General features: G+C 37.6%; 1 protein-coding gene across 2 annotated transcripts in view; it reads right to left on the bottom strand.

The window, feature by feature from the left end:
- GBE1 (1,4-alpha-glucan branching enzyme 1) overlaps positions 1-24,021 on the bottom strand; it is a 145,972-nt gene that overhangs the window by 47,043 nt on the left and 74,908 nt on the right. For both annotated transcript variants that reach the window (XM_071755999.1, XM_071755992.1), the window contains exons 8-11: positions 9,658-9,773; positions 9,231-9,358; positions 5,935-6,033; positions 2,671-2,781 (exon numbers count right to left, since the gene is read on the bottom strand). In XM_071755999.1, coding sequence (XP_071612100.1) covers positions 2,671-2,781; positions 5,935-6,033; positions 9,231-9,358; positions 9,658-9,773 — 454 coding nt within the window. The remainder of the gene's footprint in view (positions 1-2,670; positions 2,782-5,934; positions 6,034-9,230; positions 9,359-9,657; positions 9,774-24,021) is intronic.

Below are 24,021 nucleotides of genomic sequence, written 5' to 3' on the forward strand. Positions count from 1 at the left end.
GTAGGCACTCTGTATCGTAAGAGGAGGCCCTTGGAAGGAGCTGGTGAGGATCAAAGGACACGGCACACTGTGTACAAAATTAAGTCTCTGTTCACAAAGAAAACATCCTGCCACAGGCAATGATCATCAGGTCACAGTGTCCCCAGCTTCTCCTTAGTGCACCTTTGTACTGTGGGATGTGTAATCACATGGGCGTTATTTTATATATATGTAGAGAGAGAGAGAGAGAGAGAGACAGAGACACAGACACAGACACAGACACAGACACAGACACAGACATATATAATGTTGCCAAAAAGTGAAAGTAAGTACATTGAGCCATGGCCATTCCTGAGCTCAGCCTTGATTGGATTGACATAACCATCTTCTTTCCCCTTGTCACCTTCCATGTTACTGGGGCTCCTTGTTCCAACTGGCATGTGTGTTGTTGTGTAGAGCTGTAGTTTTGGTTTTGATCATAGGATCAATACACAAACAGCTGCCTCGCCTCTGTTGTGGCCCTACTCTTCACCTGATGGGACTGAACTGCACAATTACTTCTGAGAACCTTTTTGCCTACAGATATCAAACGTGAAATGCTAGCATCAACTCAATAAGCCATAAGTGACCTACTGTTTCTGAATTCTTATAGGAAACACAGAAAATAAGAAGTTCCAGGGATGTACAAATAAAGGGCTATTAAATATGCTCCCTATTTAGAGATGCAAAGTAAATATGAAATGTTTATTTATATACAATCAAGAATGTGATTGGATTCCTGTGATTTCACAGGAGAGAAACTAGTAATTCTGTCTAAAAAACCAGTAACTGAATTACCAACTTCCTAGTGTTCAATCTTGCTTGAGAAAGGCCACGCAAAATGCTAAGTTACAAGGATTATTTTTATATATTAGCATGAAGAAAGTTGAACATTTTTGGAGCATTTGAATGCAAACAGCCAATTTTTGTTAAATTAGCCAAATTCTCATTTTGTAGCATGAAAACTCACTAGGTTCCAGACAGACAAGTTGTAAACAGTTCTAGCTGAAAAGCACTATAAACCTTTAGTTTTCCAACTAACAATATAACAGCATATATGGATGATTCCCTCAAGTAAAAAACCAAACTTCTATTAAAAAATAATTTCCAATGCAACAATGGCAAGGCTGAAGAATGCAATCAACAACTGCAAGGAACAACTCTTCTCTGGGCTCAAAATGTGGCATTTATCAGTGTGCCCTAATATTATCATTACAAGACAAGGTAGGTGTTTCCTATTCATGTTTTCTATGCCAGGCATGGCTTTAAAAACTGTCAGTCTTCCCCCTTCACTGATCTCTCTTCTACACTAATTTTCTTCTAATAAAAACCAATATACACCTGCTATTATTCTTACCAATTCTCTCACAGCATTTTTTCCAGATATATCCTGTATATCCTTTGAGGGCCAAAACCATATCCAACATTTAAGATGCACACACATCATGAAAGACTAGAGTGGCATATTGATCTTTCTGTTTGCTCTCCATTCCATTCATAATAATTCTAGTACTCTATCTGCTTTTTTTGACAGCTATAAGCATTGAGTTTCTATTTTCACACATATATCATAACTACAAGGCTCTGTACTCTGACAGGTAATAGTCAAGCCTTAGCCCATCATAGCATCTAAGAAATTAGAATTGTGTCAGCCTCATGTACATCACTTCAAGTATCTCCAGACCAAATTTTATCTACATTCCCGTTTTGTTTCTCTATCCCACTTTTCTTATGCTTCACATTTCATTCTGGTATCTTTTTTTTTTTTTTAATTCAAAATAAGCAGATCTTCCCAAACATGAGATTCTAGAACCAAAATACATACTGATATGGAAAAAAACAATTGATAAAAGCCAGCATGAAATAACAGCAATGTTACATGTAATTTTAAAAATAAAATATAGACCTTGTTTTGGACACTTCTGTTGAATTTTATTATAGAAAATTCAGCAAACAGAATATAAACCTCTTACGTAGAAGAGTTGAAGGTAGGTTACTTACACCTTTTATTAGCAAATGGATATATTTTTTTAAGTTCTTAATTTTAAAATTCTCAGCCAACATGCTTTCTGATTCTCTAGGAATAATTGTTGTAAAGATTGTGGAATCTAATTGCTATGCAAACTGAACAGTACTTTTCATTTTTCCAAATACAGAACCATTACAAATGCCGCGTTTTGAATTAAGCTATTTTAAAGAATATTTCATTCAAATATCTGAAAGAGGATGTCTGCAGTCCTTTCCCAGAGGAAAGGTTATTGAAAGGAATACAACAGTCACAAACACTGGTTCAGTGAACTGATTTGCTAAACTGTGATATTGCTTGTGATTTTCATAAACAGAACTCCTACTTATTTTATGGAAACCAGGTTTTCAAAAGTATGGGCTACTTGCCTTCTTATGTCCTATGACAGGAAGGCAAAACAAGGACCTAGGACTCATTTCTTAAAAACAAGCAAAACTGAGAAATAACACTCACAGGTTTCCCTTATTTAAAGGCAGAATCCAAACAAAAAAAAAGTCCATAAGAAAACCCAAGCAAAAAAACCAAGTAGTAGTCCACAGATCTACTTATCTCACTTTAAAAAACAAAACACAAATGTCTAAACCTCATCCCTTATTTACTTATATTTAAATAAAAAGATAACATACCTGGTCATGACTCTCTGCATATGCAATGTATTTTTCTTCATATCGTCTGTTTGTTAATGTATGGACAATATTGCCCATATTCCAGTCTTCATCTTTCAGCTCCTTAATTATCTGCAGAAACGAAGGAAAAAACATTGAAAAGCAATTACAGTTTTAACTAAAAGCACAAACTAAACTTCAACTAAAAGCACCTTTCTTCATCATCTTGGCACAGATATTTCCAGTGGATTGTTAACACTATTTAACTTTTTAAAGTTAACTTTTTAAGCCTCCAAGTTTTGAAGGTTTGAACTTTCTCCAATAATCCAACAAGGCTTTTTCATTTAAATTCCCCTACACAGACACAGTAACTAGATTGCTTTGTCTCTGCTGTACTTTTATGTATAAGCATAGAGAACAAAACTTGTTATATATCATGTGACTCCTCTGATACAGTGGGCAATATTCCCTATGCTACTGCCATGAAGTACACAATAACATAAAAAGCTCCTTAGTGAAGAGACTTGCACATTCCCCCTGATCTGTGCACTCCTGGTCTGTTCCAAACCCCAGTTTCAATGCCACAGCTTTGTAATATAAAACAAGGTTAACATTTTTTTCCGTGCTAGATCCTAATTTTAGCACTTTCAACTAAATCACATCAACAGGAATTTTCAACCTCATATGACACTATTTCCTCCTTCTAAATCTAGTCCTATTCAGACTCAGTCTTTTTTCTACACTACTTTATAGACCTCCATTAATCGCTATAACTAAATACATATACATAAATATATACACATAAAAATAATAGAAAGGCAATAACAAGATGGCTGATACAATGCTGTAAAATTTAAAGTTTTGATTGCTAATTGCCCATGTACTCCTAAATAGCCTCATCTTTTTTTTTTTTTTTACCTCAAATTCCATCTCTGAAGACATTCCACTACCTATGCAGCAACAAAATCTACCTTTAATCACAACTAATACAGCCACTGTTATGACAGACAGATTACCTTACTTTTACAGATCCTTCAGAATTGGCTCATGGAACCCAGGAGATCCTTTGGGTTTAAAAGTGATTTTGGGAAGTTGCTCAGGTACTTACTTAAAAACTGGAGACAAATGAAAGCAAGCAGTCTAGCAGAGTTTGATAATAGCTGATAGACTCTGATTCTAAGCTTTTCCCCTTCAATTGTTTCAGAGTTATTTTTGTCTCAAGAAATTTGTTAACAAACTCTATGCATCACTTCTTTCTCTGACTCAAGGTCTTCTGTTCCAGTTGTTTATTTGCAGTTACCTTAGCTAAAAGCTTCCTCTGCCTGCATCACCCTATGGTCTTGTACAATAAATACCTAAATAACAGCAGTCTACTTATAAACAGTCTAGACTATCACTGCTGAATTTATGCCCAAAATCTCCTCAGTAGGGTAAGCATCCATTTGCTGTCCAATGTTAAGTATACACTTAGGCTGGAAATTTTTTTTTGTCTAGTTAAAGAACCAAATTACTACAGGACAGTTAAGTCTCTTCTCCAAGTATTGCAAATTAAAATAAGAAGACCTGGTCAGACACTGCTAAAGTAGATTACCCTTCCTTTGACTTTATAAAAGTCTAAAATTTTTTTTTTCTTCTCACTCACACTTTGCCTACCTAGGAAATTCCTCATCTTTGCCTGTCCCAAAGTACTTTTTATTTTAAGCCATTCACTCAATATTTATTGAAGCATTAGTGGTCATATAAAACACTTCTGCTTTCAGATCATCCTGATAGACTGAGGGATTTGAATAAAATCTTTTACCTAACTGAAAAACATTCTCTAAAAACAGTAGAAGCCTTTTGAGATCATTCAGTCTTTTATTCCTCTCTTGTGATATTCTGAATTAAGGAAAAGGTGATTTAAAACCTTATCATAGTCAGTGTTTACTAATATATTGCCGCTCTTGAAGAGCATTAGCAAATTTTTATTATTCTTTTTCTAATGCCACTGTATTGAATGTTATTAACATTATGCACTTAAGCTTACTTTGGTTAAACAAAAAGGTCTATGTTCAATGCTAATTATGTCCTGGTTTGGGCCAGGATAGAGGTGATTTTCTGTCTTGTACTTTTGCTTTTAGCTAAGTCTCCTGTAAGTAGTTGCACTTGCTGAAATTAACAGCAAGTTTCTCAGACAGTGTGTGCTTCTAGGACTGATAACACTTGATGTTTATAGTTACTGCTAGAGACTGGTGTGCAGAGCCAAGGACACTGCTCAGCTCTGAGGAAAACATAAAGAGGTCCCACCTGCATCCCTCCTTTGGGGAGGAACGGACAAGATAGATGCCAGAATTGACCAAACAGAGTATTCCATCCCATATACGTCATCCTCAGTATAAATTTGAGGGATCACGAGGGCCAAGCCAGATTTCCTGCTTCCAGCTTCCGGCTGCCTGCCCTTCCTGCCTCTCCTGCTTCCATTCCTTCACCCGGCATCCTGGAAGGATCCCGTCCGTTTGCCTGCCTGTGCTCCTGATCCGTGCCAGCCCTTATCTGTGTGTTCCTGCCTCCAGTTCCCAACTGCTGCCAACTCCAGGAGTCCAGCCTGGACTTTCCCAGGGCTGCCCTGCAGCCTCGGTGGTGACGTGAGAGCTATTGGGGGAAAGGGGGGAGGAATGTGGTATCCCTTTTCTTGTATATTTGTATATATTCAGTAATTTTTCCTATTTATCATTACTGTTTCATTAAAGTTGTGTAGTTTAGTTTCCAACCCATAAGTCTCTCTCCCTTATTCTCTCTCCTTTCTTATCAGGGAGGAGAGAGACATTAATAGAGAGCGTCTGTTACTCGGTTTAATTGCCGGGCCAGTGTTAAACCCTGACAAATTACTATGCCCAATTTCAGGATGGTTCATTGTATGGCTTTGGGGTTTTTTTTAATATTATAGTGCAAATTGTTAACTTCTTATCTACTTGTTCACATCCAATATAGACTACATATTCTACAGCTGTTGCAAGATAAAGGCTATTTCAAATTAAATGAGACTATAGGTACTATACAAAGAAAACAATTATCAGGTAGAAAGTGAAGAACAGCCCCTGAACTTACTCATCTTCCATAACCTACGCATTTGACAGCTCTCATTTCAGGCACTAAGTACCTGGGCTCAAGCCTGTCAGAATTTATTTTAATAGGACATTAATAGAAGAGAGTAAAAATTGTCAGTAGGATTCAAAGTGGTTTTGGGTATGCACAGAGAAATACACCACTTTGAAGAGCTGAAGATATTTTTGAAGAAGTTCTCACCTGTATCCACTTATCTGGAATAGCCATGGCCAGTCGATAATCGAAACCTCCTCCTCCCTCTTCAACAGGACGACAAAGTGCTGGCATTCCAGAAACATCCTTAAATAAAAAAACCCAAAATATAATCTGAAAATCATTTCAATTACTAGTTTGAATTTTCTACCATGAATTTTCTACTTCCAATAGTTTCACAGATTGGCTTGGGAGGGAAAAAAAAAGAAATCAGTGAGTGATTACTACACCCAGATTTGTTGTTTCAATGCAAGAGTTACATGGAAAAGCATTGAGTTTTCTCATTAAATACTCTACTACAGAATACATATTTGAGGGAAATTTGAAATAATTAGTGTCCTTGAGCTCCAAGTAAGCAATAGGAAGTAGACAACAAAAGACAAATTAAATCTTCATTTTCTTTATTGATATTTTGCATAAAGAATGTCATAAAAGGCTAAATATAAAGGAAGAAAAATAAAATACCTACTCTTTTTCTAAATACACAAAAAAAACCTATTGATCCCACTGGCCCTGCAAAATTACATGCTCTTAGTGTAATATTTTACTGTTTCATATTGATGGAGGCAGATCAATCTTAAATTTATAATTCAAAGTACTTAAATAAATATTTATTTCACCATTTTATTAGGCAGTCATGTCACATAGCGCTATTTTAAAGTTAGCTTATCTGTATAGAAAATACTAGTCTCCAATCACTGCAAAATAGCTATTAGTACTAAAATTTTATTACTTTATGTCAGTGATAAGCCATTTTACCACAGTGGTTATGGATTAACATACACCTCTTTATATCTAACAGAAGATAATTTATGGAATTAAACTCTGACTAGAACCAGGGCTTAATGAGTAAGACCATTCTGATTTTCTGGATTCAATCCAGTTTTCAATTCCATTGCTGGATTAGACTAGTGAAAAAGATATTTGCTCTTGAAGTTACACACTTCCCCACTTCCCCCCATACTGACACAAATGAGCAGAAAGACCAAATCATCGGGAAGTTCATGGATGGCATCTTGGGGGGGTGGAAGGCAGGGCTGTCATCCAGAGGGCCCTTGACTGGCAGGACAGCAAGCTCCAGAAATTCAGCAAGGGGAATTGTCAAAGGCTGCCCCTGGGACCAAGCAATCCCTGCATCCACACAGGCTGGGAGCTGCCAGGCTGGGGAGCAGCTCTGCTGGGATGGCCCTGGGCTCTGGGCCAGCAGCATCCTGGGCTGTATGAACAGCAAAGGCAGGGGATGAAAGGAAGGGATTATCCCCTTTACTCAGCAGTCATTAGACCACACTGAAACTGGCATCCACAGTCCACATGCTGCAGATACCAAACAATGAAGAAGAAATTCTTTCCAAACCTTTAGGCTTTACAAAAGTTCAGTAGCACTCCTAAAGACACCAAAAAGGATAAAAACAGACTAATGCTCTCCAAGCTACTCATGACAAAATCCAAAACAAAAGCTTTTCTCTGGGATGTTATAATGCCTACACCTGGACCAAGTAGGAGCTTAAGATTTTACTAGCTTCCATCTACTTGAGCCACAATTTTGAAAGCAAGATTTTTGGGAAGTAGAATTCTAAATTTAATCCTATTTATATTTACCTATATAGAGATATTTTATCTGAGCAGTAAAAAAATTAAAGTCCAGTGTTAGTTTGTTCAGTTTATTTTCCATTAAATGCAAAGAGCCAAAGTCTAAGTATTTATTCAGGTCTTAGTATTGAAGCGAACTACGTATATTAAAAAAAAAAAACAATCACAGGAACGGGGTATTTTATTTTGCTTATGAGTTTCTGTAGTAATTCAGGCATGATGTAATTCTACATAACATAATATTTCCTTATTATTATACAAAACCTTAATCACAGCTTTATTTAGAAGGCCAAAATAAAAAGTAAGCATATAGTCAGTAATACCTAATACCTTATAAATTCCTAAGACAGCAAATAGAAAGAATACTAAAAAGCTGTAAAAAATTATTAGATAAATAATTAAGGAATGTATTATAATTAGTTATGGCTAGACAAAACCAATTTTCTCATGTGGCATTCATTCCTGTCATCATTATATGCAAGCAGATATATTGCCTTCTGTAATTTTCAATTATGTCAGTAGTTTCTCCTTTAAATTCTTTAACCACCCAGCATGTTGATCAAAACTATACTTCGTGTAACAACTCCCCCAGGCAGAAAATTTAAGTATTGCAACAGAGACAGTTTTCAACTCAAGCAAGAGAAACCCATGACACAGATTCATTAAAAATAATTCTTAGGCCTGGTAACTCAGAATTTCACTGGTAGGAATGCTTATAATCTAACACTATCTAGAATATGAATAAATTTCACTTCAAATAAGGCTACAGCTCAATGAAACCATCTCAATTTTAGAAGTAATTGCTCAACGGATACTGTTTTTGATAGCTTGTAATGAAGATTTTAGCAGCAGCTGTCTGGAATATAAAACTTTACTGTTATAGAGAAATGAAGTTGAGCAGTATTTTGTTTACTAAGATAGAAAAATCTATAATCATTATAGCAGTACAAAAAGCTTTATTAGAAATCTGTACGGTCCCTGTACAGATATCAGATAGATGCAACTATTTATTTTAAATGAAAAGAATTATTTTAATAAAACAACAGATAAACCCTCAAGGTCTACAGGATTTCCCTTCCAGATAGAGAAAAATGTCAGTGAAAACATACCTACTCACAGAACATTAATGCTCTGGTGTTTCATAATATTAAAAATTCCATGTGTCAAAAAATAATGTAGTTCAGACAAAAAAAAAGTTCAATTGATCTCAAGTAATTCAAGTAATATATTCTTAATACTCAATTTAAATTAGCATACACATTCAACATTTACAAATTTATCACATTTATTTTGAAGAGAGATTTTCCGTCATGCCAGTATAATTCAAAATATGCAAAACCACACTAGAACTGTTAATCTGTAGTACCATGAATCATTAGTGACAAATGACAATCATGTAAAAACAAAAAACTAATAAACTCAAATCTCATTACAAATTCAAGGAGATGAAGGGGAAAAAAAAAAAAAAGGAAATTCTCACATTAATTAACAACCCATTAATGCAGAGAAAATTCCCAAAGTGCATATTCCAGTTGTTTATCCCCACAAGGCAAAGTCTGCCCACTAATTAATATTTCTTAGCTTTGTCACTCCTTGAGTATCCAAAGTGTGACTTGATAATTAACAGGAAATTCACATCCCAAAGCAAACTAATTAGTATGAATGTAATTGAGCATGGCAATTTCTGATCTTACCTCTGCTATAGTTATGCATTCTGGATGCAAGAACTTAATCATGTGGTTGGCCAGCATCAGATAACACAAAGCATCTTCATCCACATGTAGGCCAAAATATTCATGGTATCCCCCACTGAATCCTGTGCCTAATAAGGGGAAATTTTAAAGGCCAAAGTCACTTTTTTCTTTAAAAAAAACAAACAAAACCAAGCACAAAACCGAACAAAATCCAAAAAACAAGAACCCCACAACACTGAGATTTCGTAACATGCAACTTTATAAGCAACAAATTTATTCCTCATTTCAGATCTATTCATATAGCGGCACAAAAAGCTATCAGCAAATATGTAATATTTGGAGTATTCAGGGAACTTTTCCAGCACTATTTCCACAACAACAGAGCTGCAACTGGACTGCTCAGATCACAGTTATTTAAATTACTTACCAATCCCATGATGGTGATACAACATAGATGTAACACCATCAAATCGGAAGCCATCGAAGCGATAGTCTTCAATCCACATTCTCAAATTAGACAAAAGGAATCTCAAAACTTCCCAGCTGAAATAACATGAATATATTTTATAAGCTTTACAAACCTTGGAATCAACTAGAGTTCCTTGTATGAGATTTACAGCCATTTCTAGGCATAATAAAAGCTGAAAAGGTGTTGTCCCGTACACCTCCCCTTCCCCAATAACTATTTAAAAATCACATATCACCAGATTACCAAATCACCTACTAGGCTGCAAATCTAGATATTTAAAGAATACATCATCTTATGGAAGTTGAGGATATAGTTTTTGGAATTCAAAACAACAGGAATGGGGTATAACACACATACAAACAAAGCATGGATGTGAAATAAAAAATATAAAAGGGGTTCCAAAGTGAGCTAGCACATGCAGGGATTTCTGAACAAAACATGCACTGAAGAACAAAATAGTTTCAGTAACAGTTTTCCTACTGTTCATCACCTCCTCTGCCGGGTCATTGGTCTCTGTAATTTCAAATATCCCTAAATTCTGTTTCTACTGTTCACCCTCAATACCAACACCTTCTCTGCCACCCTCAGCACAGGTTTTCTCAGCTGTATCTCTTGCAAGATACGGCTCCAAAGAACTTGCACATCTCAATCAGCCAACAGCATGAGGTAGTGAAAATTTTTTTGCCCGTGTCTACAACACTGTCCAGTGTTATTTCTCTCTAATCAGTTTCCCAACACAATACAACTACAACCCCACTCACTACTGAGCTTCTCTTCAGGGAAGCATCACTGTTACATTTTACCTATGCACAAAGTTGGCATAAAGCAGTAAAGGAGACCCTCTCTAGATTTCACTTTATTTAACAAGTATCAGAGGCAGTAGACTCATGAAGCAATTATGGCACAAAGGATAAACTCCTTTTTAACAGGTAAAATAGTATAAAAATAGACAATAGAAGAAAGGATGTTAGGGAAGACACCATTTAAGGGACAGCCCTGACCTCTGGGGCCAGTTGATGAGCTGAGCCTCTCTCTCTTCCCCCCATTGGGATGTCTTTGGGTAAGATTTAAAACTCGGGTTCCCATTTTCCTTTTAGATCTGCAGAGTCTCTTTAATATTATGAATCTCTCTATCCATGGTCCCCCCCCCACTCCAAGGGATCCATAGCCTAGGTATTTTGCACGTGCTTGTTTTTGCAGATAGGAATCAATCACCAGCAATCCAAAAGAACTTCTGTATTGTTGGTTTAATAAATCACACTATTCATTAATCTTGGGGTAAGAAACCTCATTTAAGCACAACTGAATTCCAGTGCATGTCCACAATAATTTCTTTCCCAGTGTGGTGTTAGTAGTGCATCTGGACCCTTGTCTTCTGGCCTACTAAAGGTGACTTGGCTATCACTCAGAACCTGATCCCAGCTGCCCCCAGCTCCTCTAATATCTGAGTGTAACCTGGATTGCAAGAGGGTTTATTTGATGCTAAATTTTTTTTTACTCGCTTTGATGCAACAATTAGATGGCAAGATTTTTTTGTTCCTTCCCTGTGTGCCCTGCTCCCCACCCCTAATCATCCAACTCACAAGTTAACACTATACGAGGAAGATCCTCAGGAGCTTGTCTACAGAACCCTTTATATATTTGTTATTTCTCAGGTGAGATGATTTGCAATGAACAATAGATGGAGATTCTATTCCTGTCGGTAGCAGAGTAAAGGTATCAAAATTTCTTAGAGCTGGCAAGCGAGTCACATAAAAATAAAACTATGTGTAAATGCTCACTATCTTTTTCTGACTCATCATCAAATCTGTAGAAAGCTATTTGCTGCAAGATAAACAATGTGAGCTAAATCAAAGCAGCACCTGTATTTAAAAATACTGTCTCAGAGTTAGGGTAATGCATGTACAAAGATTAGATTAATTCATACAAGCACCAGCCAGATTTGAAAAGTTATCACTCCTCAATACAGACTGCTTGACTTTATAACCTTTAAGTTTTTAGATTGCAAAGAGGATTTGTAAATTTGTAAAACATACACAGAGTATTTTAAAAAAAAGTTTTTCTATCAATGTTGGCACTGAAAATTGGTCTTCAGAAAAAGATGGAGAAGCAATATGAAAATAATTTGTAATGATTTTTTACATGAGAAAGTGACTACAAATAAGAACAAACAAGATGAATTTGTTAAACCAAAAGTTTAGTAATCAAATTGATGAGATCAAAAACCTGAGTAGGAGTAGCAGATGTTTCCCAACCATCTGATTGCACATGGGAGAGAAAATTGTAAATAAAAAAAATGAAAAAACCAAACATATTAACTCTGCTTCTAGCCTAAACTTTGGAAATTATCACTTTCAGATAATTTCCAAGATAGACATAAAATACTAACAACTATATTGACTTTTAGAGAGATTACAACAGAGCTCCAAAACATGAGCTAGAACAACTTTTTTTTAAAAACACAAATCTCACAAAATATATGGAGGTTTCATCCAAGTCAATTTGTTTATGGGAGCTTAAGAAATAGAACTTGACAGAAGTAACAAAACTCTGCAGAATGCCAGCAGAGGTCAAAATCATAGCATAATTTAAGTACATCCACCATGTAAGCAGTAACTCAGGAACAGTTCTAGCAGAACTACATTCTCATAATTTTACAGGACAGCCTTCATTAAGAAACAGGACAGCATTCATTAAGAATGTAATTTCTTTTGGGTAAAAACTACATCTTAAATTATATCTTAACAGTCTCTCACATTTTTGCATACCATAAAACTGAGAAGGTTCTTTCATTTCATGCATGGTCTAGGAAAGGAAACTATATTAAGGAACAGAATGATTTATACTGCAAAGCAATTTAAGTAACACAGAATTCACTCAAACATCATTCAAAACAAAAAAGGTCTTCACAGAGAAGTATTGCTGGTTTTTCCTCCCCCTTGGGACCAATAGCTCTCACACTGAAACTATTTCTCAGTTGAAGTATTGAAATGAGCAAATCTGGCTAGATGACCTGAAAAAACTTTCCTATACTAGGTCAGCAGAAAACCTCTGAAACTGCTTACAAGTTACACTCATTATTTACTTTTTTCCCCCTGTACTAATAAAAAAGCAAAATAATTATTCACCGTAAGAATTCTAAAATCCAGCCCATGACAACCATGAAATATTTAGGTGCAAGCTAGTAATGCATTTAAACCAGTTAATTTTGTCACTATGGACCAAAAAAATAGCACAGGCTGTACCTAAAACAGTTTGAAACTGCAATTCTTGAACTATATTAATGTTAACATTCGTAAACTGCATTTATTATTATGTATTAAAGAAAATGTGTGGAACTGCTGACCTTATAAGAATCTAAAACTTTCATTTTTCGTTTTCAATTCTTAGTGTTTAATAAACTTAACACACTGAAGCACTGAATTGCAAAACTATTACTTTCCCCAAACATTGCAATTGTTGATTGGCTTAAAACTGCCCTGACAGCTTAATAAAATAAAATCCAAGAATAGTTTGGGTTGAAGGGACCTTTAAGGTCATCTAGTTCCACACGCCTTGCCACTAGACCAAGTTGCTAAAAGCCACATCCAAGCTGGTCTTAAACACTTCTCGAGGGGGCAGCCACAGCTCCTTTGGGCAACCTGTACCAGTGTCTCATCACCTCCACTCCACAAAGAATTTGTTTCTAATGGATAGCCTAAATCCACCCTCTTCCAGTTTAAAGCCATCACCTCTTGTCCTGTTGCTACATGCCCTTGTAAAAAATCCTTGCCTAGCTTCTTGGTAGGCCCCTTCAGATACTGGAGGGCCACTATACAGTCTCTCCAGAGCCTTCTCTTCTCCAGGTTCATAGATGTGGTGAACCCCCAACTTTTTCAGCCTGTCTTTAGAGGACAGATATAGGTAATATAGAGGACATTATAGATAGTAATAGAGGAACTGGCACTTAGTCTGATAGCACTAGCTTTCAGTGAACCCTATGAAGTTCTTTTATGGATTAAGCATACATCCAAATTTGATACAGAGATGTTCTTTACACTCCCCCTCCCTCCCCCTTTTAACCAGCATACAACAGTTTGCCTGTTATTTAGAAGTACTTTGATCAGAGTGATAGAAAGGTTTAACCACTCTTAACTATCTGGGCAAGAACAAAAGAATAAACTCTGTATTTCAACCTACTTCATTTACAGGAATGTAAACCTTCATTTACATGAATGTTTACCTCCTCATCCTATAGGCCACATCACTGCCAAGACCCCAAGTCATCTCTAACCACAAGGGACACTGAGAAGTCAAAGCAAGGCAGCAGGTGCTCATTTTTTAGCTAAGGCACAATTCTGACTCAGACAGCCAGACTGCTTTCAATACCTGAACTCCTAATTATACCGACTGCCATTCTATGGGTTCACACACACCCCTAGCATTCAACAGAACAGCACAATTGTTAACAGAGCAAAAGAACTTTTGCTTGGTGACTCAAGCTGCACTATGCCTCTGAAAAACTGTGGATACAACAAATACAAGAGAGAGTTATCCTCCTGGGGCATACAACAATCTGTGAGCAGAAGGGGTCAGCAGCAACATGTCATTTTGCCTGTATCAATCCCAAGAGATAAAAAAGCAGTGAATTAATTTTCTTTCCCACAGTAACGACCACAGAGGCATTTATGTAGAGTGCTACTTTTTCTAGACACAGAATTTCTGACAGTGCATTGCATGACTATGTCTAACGTTAGTCACATTTCCAAACTAATATTTGGACACTACGTAGCTTTTAAGGAAAAAACTTATTCTCAAAACAATACTAATAAATAATAGTGGTACAGATATCAATAGCTGAGAAGTTACAGGAGACTAAAAAGCTTTCAGTTTAACATAACTTGAACTTTTAAAATTAATTTTAAATAAATACAGGAAAATTGATAGAAGTCCTGAAGACAGTCCTCTACACTGCAATTTCCAGCTACAAGCAAATGTAACTGGGGAAAGTTTTCAGACTGGCCGCAACACTCTTAAAAGCATTCTTGAACTATTCACAGTGCCACCGTATTCAGGTTTTATTAACATACATTAATATGACTAAACTGCTTTTTTAACATCCCTACCATAATCAAACAACCCAAAAAATAAACAGTACAGTCATGATCTCCTTGGTCAAGCAGTTCAAGTCCTTGCACTGTGAAGGCAATCTACAAGCCAAGAGAGAAGCTGCAGGTTAGATGCGTAAGTCAGCATCTCTTTGTCTTGTCTGTCACAATCTCAAACACAGATGAGACTTAAAATTAAAATTTTTGCTAGCAGCAGAACTTTACACATGCAAAGCTTGGAAAGATAATCCCTGCAGTGCAGGTAACACAAGTGAACTTTCTTGGACAAGCCTGAAGGGATAGTTCCCAATTCTCACGAAGTGGTGCTGGCTCAGACTACCTGAAGAGGTGTCCTGGTTTCAGTTGGAATAGAGTTAATTTTCTCCCCAGTAGCTGGCACAGTGCTGTGATTTGGCTTTAGTATAAGAATAATGTTGATAATATGCTGATGTTTTGGTTGTTGCTATGTAGTGCTTCCACTTTTCAGCTTCTTGTGCCCAGACAGCAAGAAGCTGGGAGGGAGCACTGAGCACTGCTGACCCACACAGGCCAAAGGATATTCCATACCATATGGTATGGAATGATCAGTATATGAATGGGGAGACAGCTGGCAGGGGGCACTGTGGCTTGAGACCTAGGTGGGTATTGGGCAGCAGGTTGTGAGCTGTGATGTGCATCACTCATTTTGTATATTCTCATTAATATTGCCATTTCTTGTCTTTTTCTGTCCTATTAAACTGTCTATCTCAACCCAGGAATTTTAACTCCCTCCCCACCCCCAGAATTCCCCCACATCCTACCACAGGACAGGAGTGAGCTAACAGCTGTGTGGCTATTTTAGCAGCCTGTCAGGTTCAATCACAGCAACAGTGAGTTTGGATCGTTAAAGATTTACCTGTATCTCTTTCAGCCATATCACTGATAAAGAGAGCCACTCTTTTCCCCTTAAGCATCTGAATTTAAAATAAATATTAGCTTTATATCTAGCTCCCTGAGCTTTTTTATCAAATTTATCAAATATCTCAGTTACTGCACCACTGTCTTCTCCTTTCCCACTTACTGCTTACAATCAACTGTTTATCACTTTACCTCTCTGTGTAGTGAGCTTTTGTTTGTTTTAAAGAGAAATGGATCCATAACATGACCTTTCTGTTTCACTTGATTAGATGATACTTGCTTTGCTACCTGGATAGAATTCATAACACTGAAAGGAGACAATTTATATACTGAGATAAAGCAAAGATGTTGACAGGTGCAAACAAAAGACTTGTAACCTTTGGTCTGCAATGCAGGTTTATCTTTTAAATGACATTTCATATTAAAAAAAAAAAAAAAAAAAAAGCATTAAATAACACAAGTAGCAATACATTAGACATTAAGTTTTATCTTTCTTCAAGGTCCAGTATAACACTGAAAAATATTTTTAGAAGTTTCAATTGTCAATTAGACAGCTTATTGGAAAAATTCCAAGTCCAATTCTCAAAGCTAATGAAGAGCCCTCACTTAGGAAACCTTGATTGATATTGCATATTGCAAGCTTTCAGAACCCAGTCATGAACAAAAAAGGACCAAGAACTGAGGAAGAATGCAAATAGGTCACTGCAAGCAGACAAAGAGGAAGGCAGGCAGGAGTGACACGAGGCTCACATGGATCAGTGACAAACTCCTTAACACTACAATTAGGGATAAAAACAAAGTTCACAGAGCATGGCAGCAGGGATATTCTGGAAGAAGTCAGAGAAGCAAGAGATCAGGTTAGGAAAGCAAAAGCAGATAGAACATGATCTGGCAAGGGGGGTTGAGGACAACAGGAAAAATTTCTATAGGTATGTCAATAAGGGGAAGAGTAGGGAAAATGTGTCCCACTCCAGCAGGAAACAGGAGAGCTGGTGACACCCAAGATGTAGAGAAGGCCAAGGTACTTAACAACTACTTTGCCTCTGTCTTCACCAGCAAGGACTCTGGTCACATCCTCCATGTTACAGAAGCCAAATGCAGAGACTGGGATAAGGAAGATCCTCCCACTGTTGGTGAAGAGCAGGTTTGAGACCACCTAAAGAACCTGAAGGTGAACAAGTCCGTGGGGCCTGATGGGATTCACCCACAAATAAACTGAAAGAACTGGTGGACGAAGTTGCAAAGCCGCTGTCCCTCATGTTTGAAAAGTGTCATGACAGCCTGGTGAAGTTTCCACTGACTAGAAACATAACCCCCATTTTCAAAAATGGAAAAAAAGAAGGCCCAGGGAGCTACAGGATGGTCAGTCACAACTCTGTGCCTGGCATGATCATGGAGCAGATCCTCCCAAAAGTTCTGCTCAGGCATGCAGATAACAGAGGGGTGACTGGTGACAGCCAACACAGCTTCACTAAGGGCAAGTCCTGCCTGACCAGTTTGGTGGCCTTTTATGATGGGGTCACAGCCTTGGTGGGCAAAGGCAGAGCAACAGATGTCATCTACCTGGACCTGTGCAAACAACATTCTGATCTTTAAACTGGAATGATACAGATTCAATGGATGGACCGCTCCCTGGATAAGGAACTGGCTGTATGATCACACCCAAAGAGTTGTGATCAATGGCTCAGTGTCCACATGGAGATGTGTGACCAGTGGTGCTCCTCAAGGGTTGGTACTCAGACCAGTGCTGTTTAACATCTTTGGACAGTGGAATTGAACGCACCCTCAGCAAGTTTACTGTTGAGACCAAACTGTGTGGTGAAATCAGCAAACTGGAGGGAAGGGATGCCATCCAGAGGGACCTCAACAGGCTTGAGAACTGGGTTCATGCAAACTGCATGAACGTCAACATGGCCAAGTGCAAAGTTCTGCACCTGGGTCAAGATAATCCCATGCACAAATACAGTTTGGGAGGAGAAAGGGCTGAGGACAGCCCTGAGGAAAAGAACTTGGGGATGGTAGTGGACCAGAAGCTTAACATGAGCCATCAATGTGTGCTTGCAGCCCAGAAAGCCAACCATATCCTGGGCTGCACCAAAAGAAGCATATACAGCCAACTCTCTCCCTCTACTCTGCTCTTGTGAGACTCTACCTGAAGTACTCTGCCCAGTTCTGGAGTCCCCAGCATAAGATCTCCTGGAACATATCCAGAACAGAGCCACTGAAATTATCAGAGGGCTGGAGCACCTCCCCTATGAAGACAGACTGAGGAATTTGGGGTTCCTCAGTCTGAAGAAAAAGAGGCTCTGAGGTGACCTTTCAGCAACCTTTCAATATCTGTAGGGGGACTACAAGAGATCTGGGGTGGGGCTTTTTACATGGGTGTGTAGTGAGAGGACAAGGGGAAATGGTTTAAAACTTGAAGAGGGGAGATTTAGGTTACACATTAAGAAGAAATCCTTTTGAATGTGGTAAGACAGTGGAAGGTTGTCCAAGAAAGTTGTGGGTGCCCCCTCCCTGGAAGTGTTGAAGGCCAGGTTGGATGGGGCCTTGAGCAACCTGATCTAGCAGAAGGTGTCCTTGCCCATGCAGGTGGGGTTGGAACCAGATCATCTTCAAGATCCCTTCCAACCCTAGACATCCTAAGATTCTTTGAAAGGTTTTGAAAAACCATAATTGCTCTGGAATAAAAACTTTATTTGCCTACTTGTTCATGCATCAGTAAACAGTGCTCTTTCATGTGTCTTTCTTACTGATGTTATAATCTGAACTATAAGGAAGTCAATAAATGAAGAATGCTACACATCTGAAATCAGAAAAGACAAGCAAAGCTGAGTACACTAAAAGGCAGATATGTGAAAGCATACCAAATCTTAACCTCAGAAAATAAAGGGAAAACATATCCCTCTGAAGCAGTGCTGGATTACCTAACCTGCCAAACATAAATCCCTTTGTGTCTGTCCTAGGTAATCAGCCTCCTACTGAAGAGCAAAGGTCTCCACCAGAATGAAGCAAGTGTTCTAAACTGGTCTGAAGTACACAGTCTTGCCTGAGGCCAGAAGGTGATGCAGCTGTTATTATGAAAGTCTGAAATACCAAATCAGTAATTAGGATGGGATCTCAGTATGAATGTGAAAAACTTCAGTATAACAGCTTCCTGTATTCATAGACAATATTGTGGCCCTTGGGAAGATTATGCTACCCAAAGAGACAATGAAAAAAGCTAACCAGACCTCATGGACTTAAAGAAAAGACCTACAGAAAGACACGTCATTCCTAATTTTTTCTTGTCACAGTGAGGTGACAAAACGTCACACAAAGGGGCTGTGACCTGTTAATCCCTCTCAGTCTGTTTCTGGCCAGATCTTTAACTATCAACTCCGAAATTAAGCCTACCAGCTGTGAGAAGAGCAGTGGTGGCAGCAATATCCAGAACCTGTTCAGAACAATGTCTAGGAAACCTTCAGCTGTGTAGTGACTGACATCACTAAGCCATCAAATCTTCACAAAGAAGTACAGATTCCTCTGCACAGCAAGACAAAAAGTCAGGGTTTTTTGCCTTAACTTTGCTTTGAACAAAAAAAAAAGTGTTTAAAACTAGGAATTGGCACTGATACCAGTTTTCTTAGGAACTGAACTTCTGGTGAACTGCTCATGCAGCTTTCCTGACTAGAGAAGTTACTGTTACACAGCTGATTCCCAGAAAAGAAGTTTTTAAATGGTTTGTCATTAGGGTAAACAATCTCACAGCTTTATGAAATAGGAAAAGACAGATGCAAATATTGCCAGATGTGGGTAAGCCACTCATGTCTTTAGGGAACTCAGCATTCTGTCTTCCAGGACAGTATCGAGTCATCTTGAACACAACAGTTTTCAAGCACGTGCTTCTAAACTACTAAATGTGCCTCACTTATAGAAAGAATTGTGTCAAATTAAAATGAAAGATGGATGACTGTAGGTATCATAGAATCACAGAATAGTTTGGGCTGGAAGGACCTTAAAGATCATTTAGTTCCAACCCTCCTGCCATGGGCAGAGACACCTCCACTAGACCAGGTTGCTCAAAGCCCCATGAAGCTTGGCCTTAAATGTTTCCAAGGAGGGGGCAGCCACAACATCATGGCCAACCCAGCCCAGTGTCTCACCACCCTCACAGGAAAGAATTTCTTCCTAATGTCTAACATAAATCTACCTCCTTCCAGTTTAAAGCCATTAGCTCTTCCCCTATCACCACACACCCTTGTGAAAAGTCCCACCCCAGTTTTCCTGTAAGCCCCTTTCAGATACTAGAAGGCTGCTCTAAGGTCTCCCTGGAGCTTGCCAACCCCCAACCTGTCTTCACAGGGGAGGTGCTCCAGCTCTCTGATCCTTTTGTGACCCTCCTCTGGATCCAATCCAACAGCTCCATGTCTGTCTCAGAATACTCCAACAACTCCATATCCTTATGCTGGGGGGTCCAGAGCTGGACACTGTACTCAGGTGGGATCTCAAGAGAGCAGAGGAGAGAGGAAGAATCACCTCCTTCGACTTGCTGGCCATGCAGCCCAGGATTTAGGGTTGGCTTTCTGGGCTGCAAGCACACACGACCCACTGATGTTGAGCTTCTCATCAACCAACACCCCCAAAGTTGTTCTCCATCTGTTCTTTCTCAACAATCCCTTGTTCTCAGCTGTTTTGATTGCTTTTACAGAAGCATAGAAATGTTTGAAAAGGACTGATAGGAAAAAATGTTTTCAATAATTTTGGCAGGACACTTTTCCATTAGGATGGACTTTGTAGGAGGTAAAATTGCTAAAACCAAATCGCAATAGCTGTCTAGTGCCTCACCACCACGAGCAGTAAGAAATAAGTTGAGATCCTCCATTTAGAAATCTGTGATGGCTAGAATCTTGCATTTACAAAATTAAATGAATAGCTAATGTAAGCTGGGCATATCTGAATCCAGTAAAAGGTTTTCTTCTTACCTATAGAAACTGAGGATTTACACCATCATACTTGGAAAGCCAATGATTATACAGTATTACATGACTATATGAAGTCACTGAGAGATTAATGTTTCCTGTAATGGTTAAAAATAATGGGCACTTTTCTCAATGCTTCTTGAAGAAGACATGTTTGCTTAAGTGGGAACATCCCATTGCCTCAATTAAAATGGAAAAGCTCAAAAGAATGTCAGAATTTCAATGCTAGTATTCAGGAAAAAACAGTCCTTGACAATTTAAGTGGCATTACAAAAAAGTGATGAGGAGTCAAAGTAAAACAAGAATTATTTTCAAATTTGGAAGCACTTGTTCAGTGAAGACCCGAAGTCCATTCACAAACTAAAACATACCAGTTTCTACCCAGCAGCATAAGTTAATACTGGTAAATTAATTGCACACAGAATTGCACAATTATTCCTGTACTGTCTTTTTCATGGGTGAAATGTCCATTCTGAAGAGGCCACTGACAAATACATATATTTCCTATTTAAAGATTCTAATAAGTAGGAGGCTGGTTATTATAACATTTTGTGACATCCAATAGTCAAGCTGTAACATGATATCCTGAGAATAAAGAGCTAATAAATACAAAATACTACCACATTTAATACGAATAAAAATAAAACTAACAAATTGGTTGTCCTGGTCTAATTGCAGTTAAAAAGATTTCATTTGACTACAGCGTCTCACTTTTTCTTTTAAGAGTAAACAGCAGCTTTCAAGATGCAAAGGATTGTCCATTTTAGTCAAATTTGGAATTCTATACTGCCCCACCTGACAATAAACCTTCTGGAAGCCCTAATCCTGATAGCCACAAGTCCTGTGGGAGAAAACACTTTCATTCACTGTGCTGTGAACAAAAGAACAGCAACATGCATTTATTAGACTTGATTCATATTCAGTAATTCAGGAAAATTATTATTTCTTACAAATAGGCACATCGTTTTTTCCAATACCAGCAATAGTTCTGAAGTCCTCAATAAAATACTTACATTATTTCCTCAAAATTCTAGTCCAACATTTTGTCTAGAGGGGAAAAAAAAAACCCCAATAGAGGATATAGAGGGTAACTATTTCTTTTTCTTGAAGGTTCTCTCAAAGTCAATATAACTGACCCTGAGAAGCCACTGCTGCATGCCTTTGGCAGCTGATTCCTCTCAAGCACTTGTGAGTGCCTGTAAGAGCAGCTTGTCATGCACTGACCCAACTCCACTCTAAGCACTGAACACTGACAGTCTGCCTCTGTAATTCCAGATCAGAAGAGCTGTACCTGCTGTACACACAGACACACGCCCACACCAACACTAAGTTATAGCTATCTGAAAGCCATTAAGAAACTTTGCACCCAAAAAGGAAAATTTTCTTTGGTGAGTAACAGATCTGGGCTCAGCTCAGCAAAAAGAGAGTCTGATGCAAGCAAGGGTCAAGAAGTCATTTTCTCCCCCAGACTTCTAAATTTTCAAGTGCTTAGAAGTTTGATCAACGTTGTAGAAAGATCAATCATTTTAATTTAGGGGGTAGGCTCTACATAAACTATTGTATCTTCCCAATGAATTAAATATGTTAGAGTATATTTACATAAGTTTACTAAAATGCCATCTCCACAGAAAGACAAATTTTCTCCTCATAGGAAGTATGGAGAAGATATAGTAGATGCATATCTAGTAAGCAGTACACTGTCTTAGACTTGATTTTTTTCAGGTTAGTCTTATCTACACCTGATAAGAATAAACTAAATAGTATCAAATAAAGCATGCAGTTATTTGCCATAAAAATTGAAGCAATGACTCAAGTATTACTCACTAAAGGTTATATCTTGCAAAATGTGAATATAAAAACAGCCTTGGAGGCAAAGAAGATATGTACTTATTGTAATGAAATTTAATATTCTTGATGGTTTTTGCTCAAGGGGCTTCCTTAAGTAAACTGAAGAGAAAAAAAGTAGTGACAACAATTACTTGCTGTTTTAACAGAGCCTCCAGGACACAAACATTTAAAAATAGAGAATGTCTCAAAAATAAAATTACAAAACTCTTTAAAGAGCTGGTAAAGCCTACATGGATTTAAGCTATGATCTGGATAACATTATCACTTGAACTACTCTTGTTCTACCTAAGTAAACTGTATATTAATAAAATAAAAATCTGAGAACATTACAAATTCTTACCTTTCAAAATAGATTTCTTAGAAAATATTAAATTTGTTTAATCACATAACCTAGCCTGCAAATTAACAAGCAAAATTAGTTGTTCTGCAAACTGCAACCAATTTCCAATATTTTAAAAATGTAGTATAAGGATTTTGCAGACAGTTTAATACAATTCACAACTTCCATAAATGAACAGAGTTTTCAAACATTTAAGGGTAGTTTACTGATCAACACTGGGTTCACTTTTGAATTTAAGTCTTTGTGTAGAAATAGCCAAACTACGAAATATCAGGTGACTGATAATCTTAGATTACTATCCTGAGCTTTCCCCAGAAAACAGCACCAGAGTTAAGGAGCAGACTGGTAAAGAATCAGTCTTTAAAAGGTATCTAACTATGTTGTTGTAAGGCATTTTTTCTCCCCTGAAATAGTATGTTATTGTGTCTGTAAGAACAGAAAACAATTATCCTCAATGAATTCATTGCATCAACAGTGATAAAATATTAACTACCTGGCAAATTGTTAAGTTTTAATCTCTACTTTCTCAAAACAATCTTTAATTAAAGTCCTGAAACTCTTTTCTATAAACCTAATGCCATTTATTACTTTCAAATGCTGGTTCCCAAAGTGAGACTCATACAAGTGACTTGAATGTCCCTTTGAAGAAGGGTTTTTGAAGAAGGATTTTGAGCACACTCCCTCCCTCAGAGAAACCAAAGTCACAGCTGACAGACCACTAACTTGTTTCCTTGCTAGTGATAAACCCAAAGTGTAGGAGTGCCAGCATCAGAAAAGAAAATGCACACATGCAAAAAATATTTAAATCATTAATATTACACCTATACCTTCTAGTTTAAAACAAAGGCTGCTTTCATTTGAGTTCAGGTGAAAGTTTTAGATTTTCTAATTCTAACGAAAAGCAAAAGGAATTTAAGAACCAAAGAAACAAAATTCTTCATAAAAGAAAACACGATTTAAGAATCCTAAGGAAAAGCATGAAAGATGCTGGAGCAAGAACAGACCACCCCTACCCCTGTGAGAAAATTCCAGCATTAATATAAACGTATCCAACATCTGGTTTTCCAAAAGTTAAGTGCACTGATGATTAAGTCTTTTCTGTCTGCAGATGACAGTGAACCAGGGGTTACAGAAAGACTCAGGTTCATATATTCCAGGAAGACTCAAAAACTTATTTATCATTGTGTCC

This window comes from Heliangelus exortis, chromosome 1 (genome assembly GCF_036169615.1).
Source record: "Heliangelus exortis chromosome 1, bHelExo1.hap1, whole genome shotgun sequence".
Taxonomy (NCBI): Eukaryota; Metazoa; Chordata; class Aves; order Apodiformes; family Trochilidae; genus Heliangelus; species Heliangelus exortis.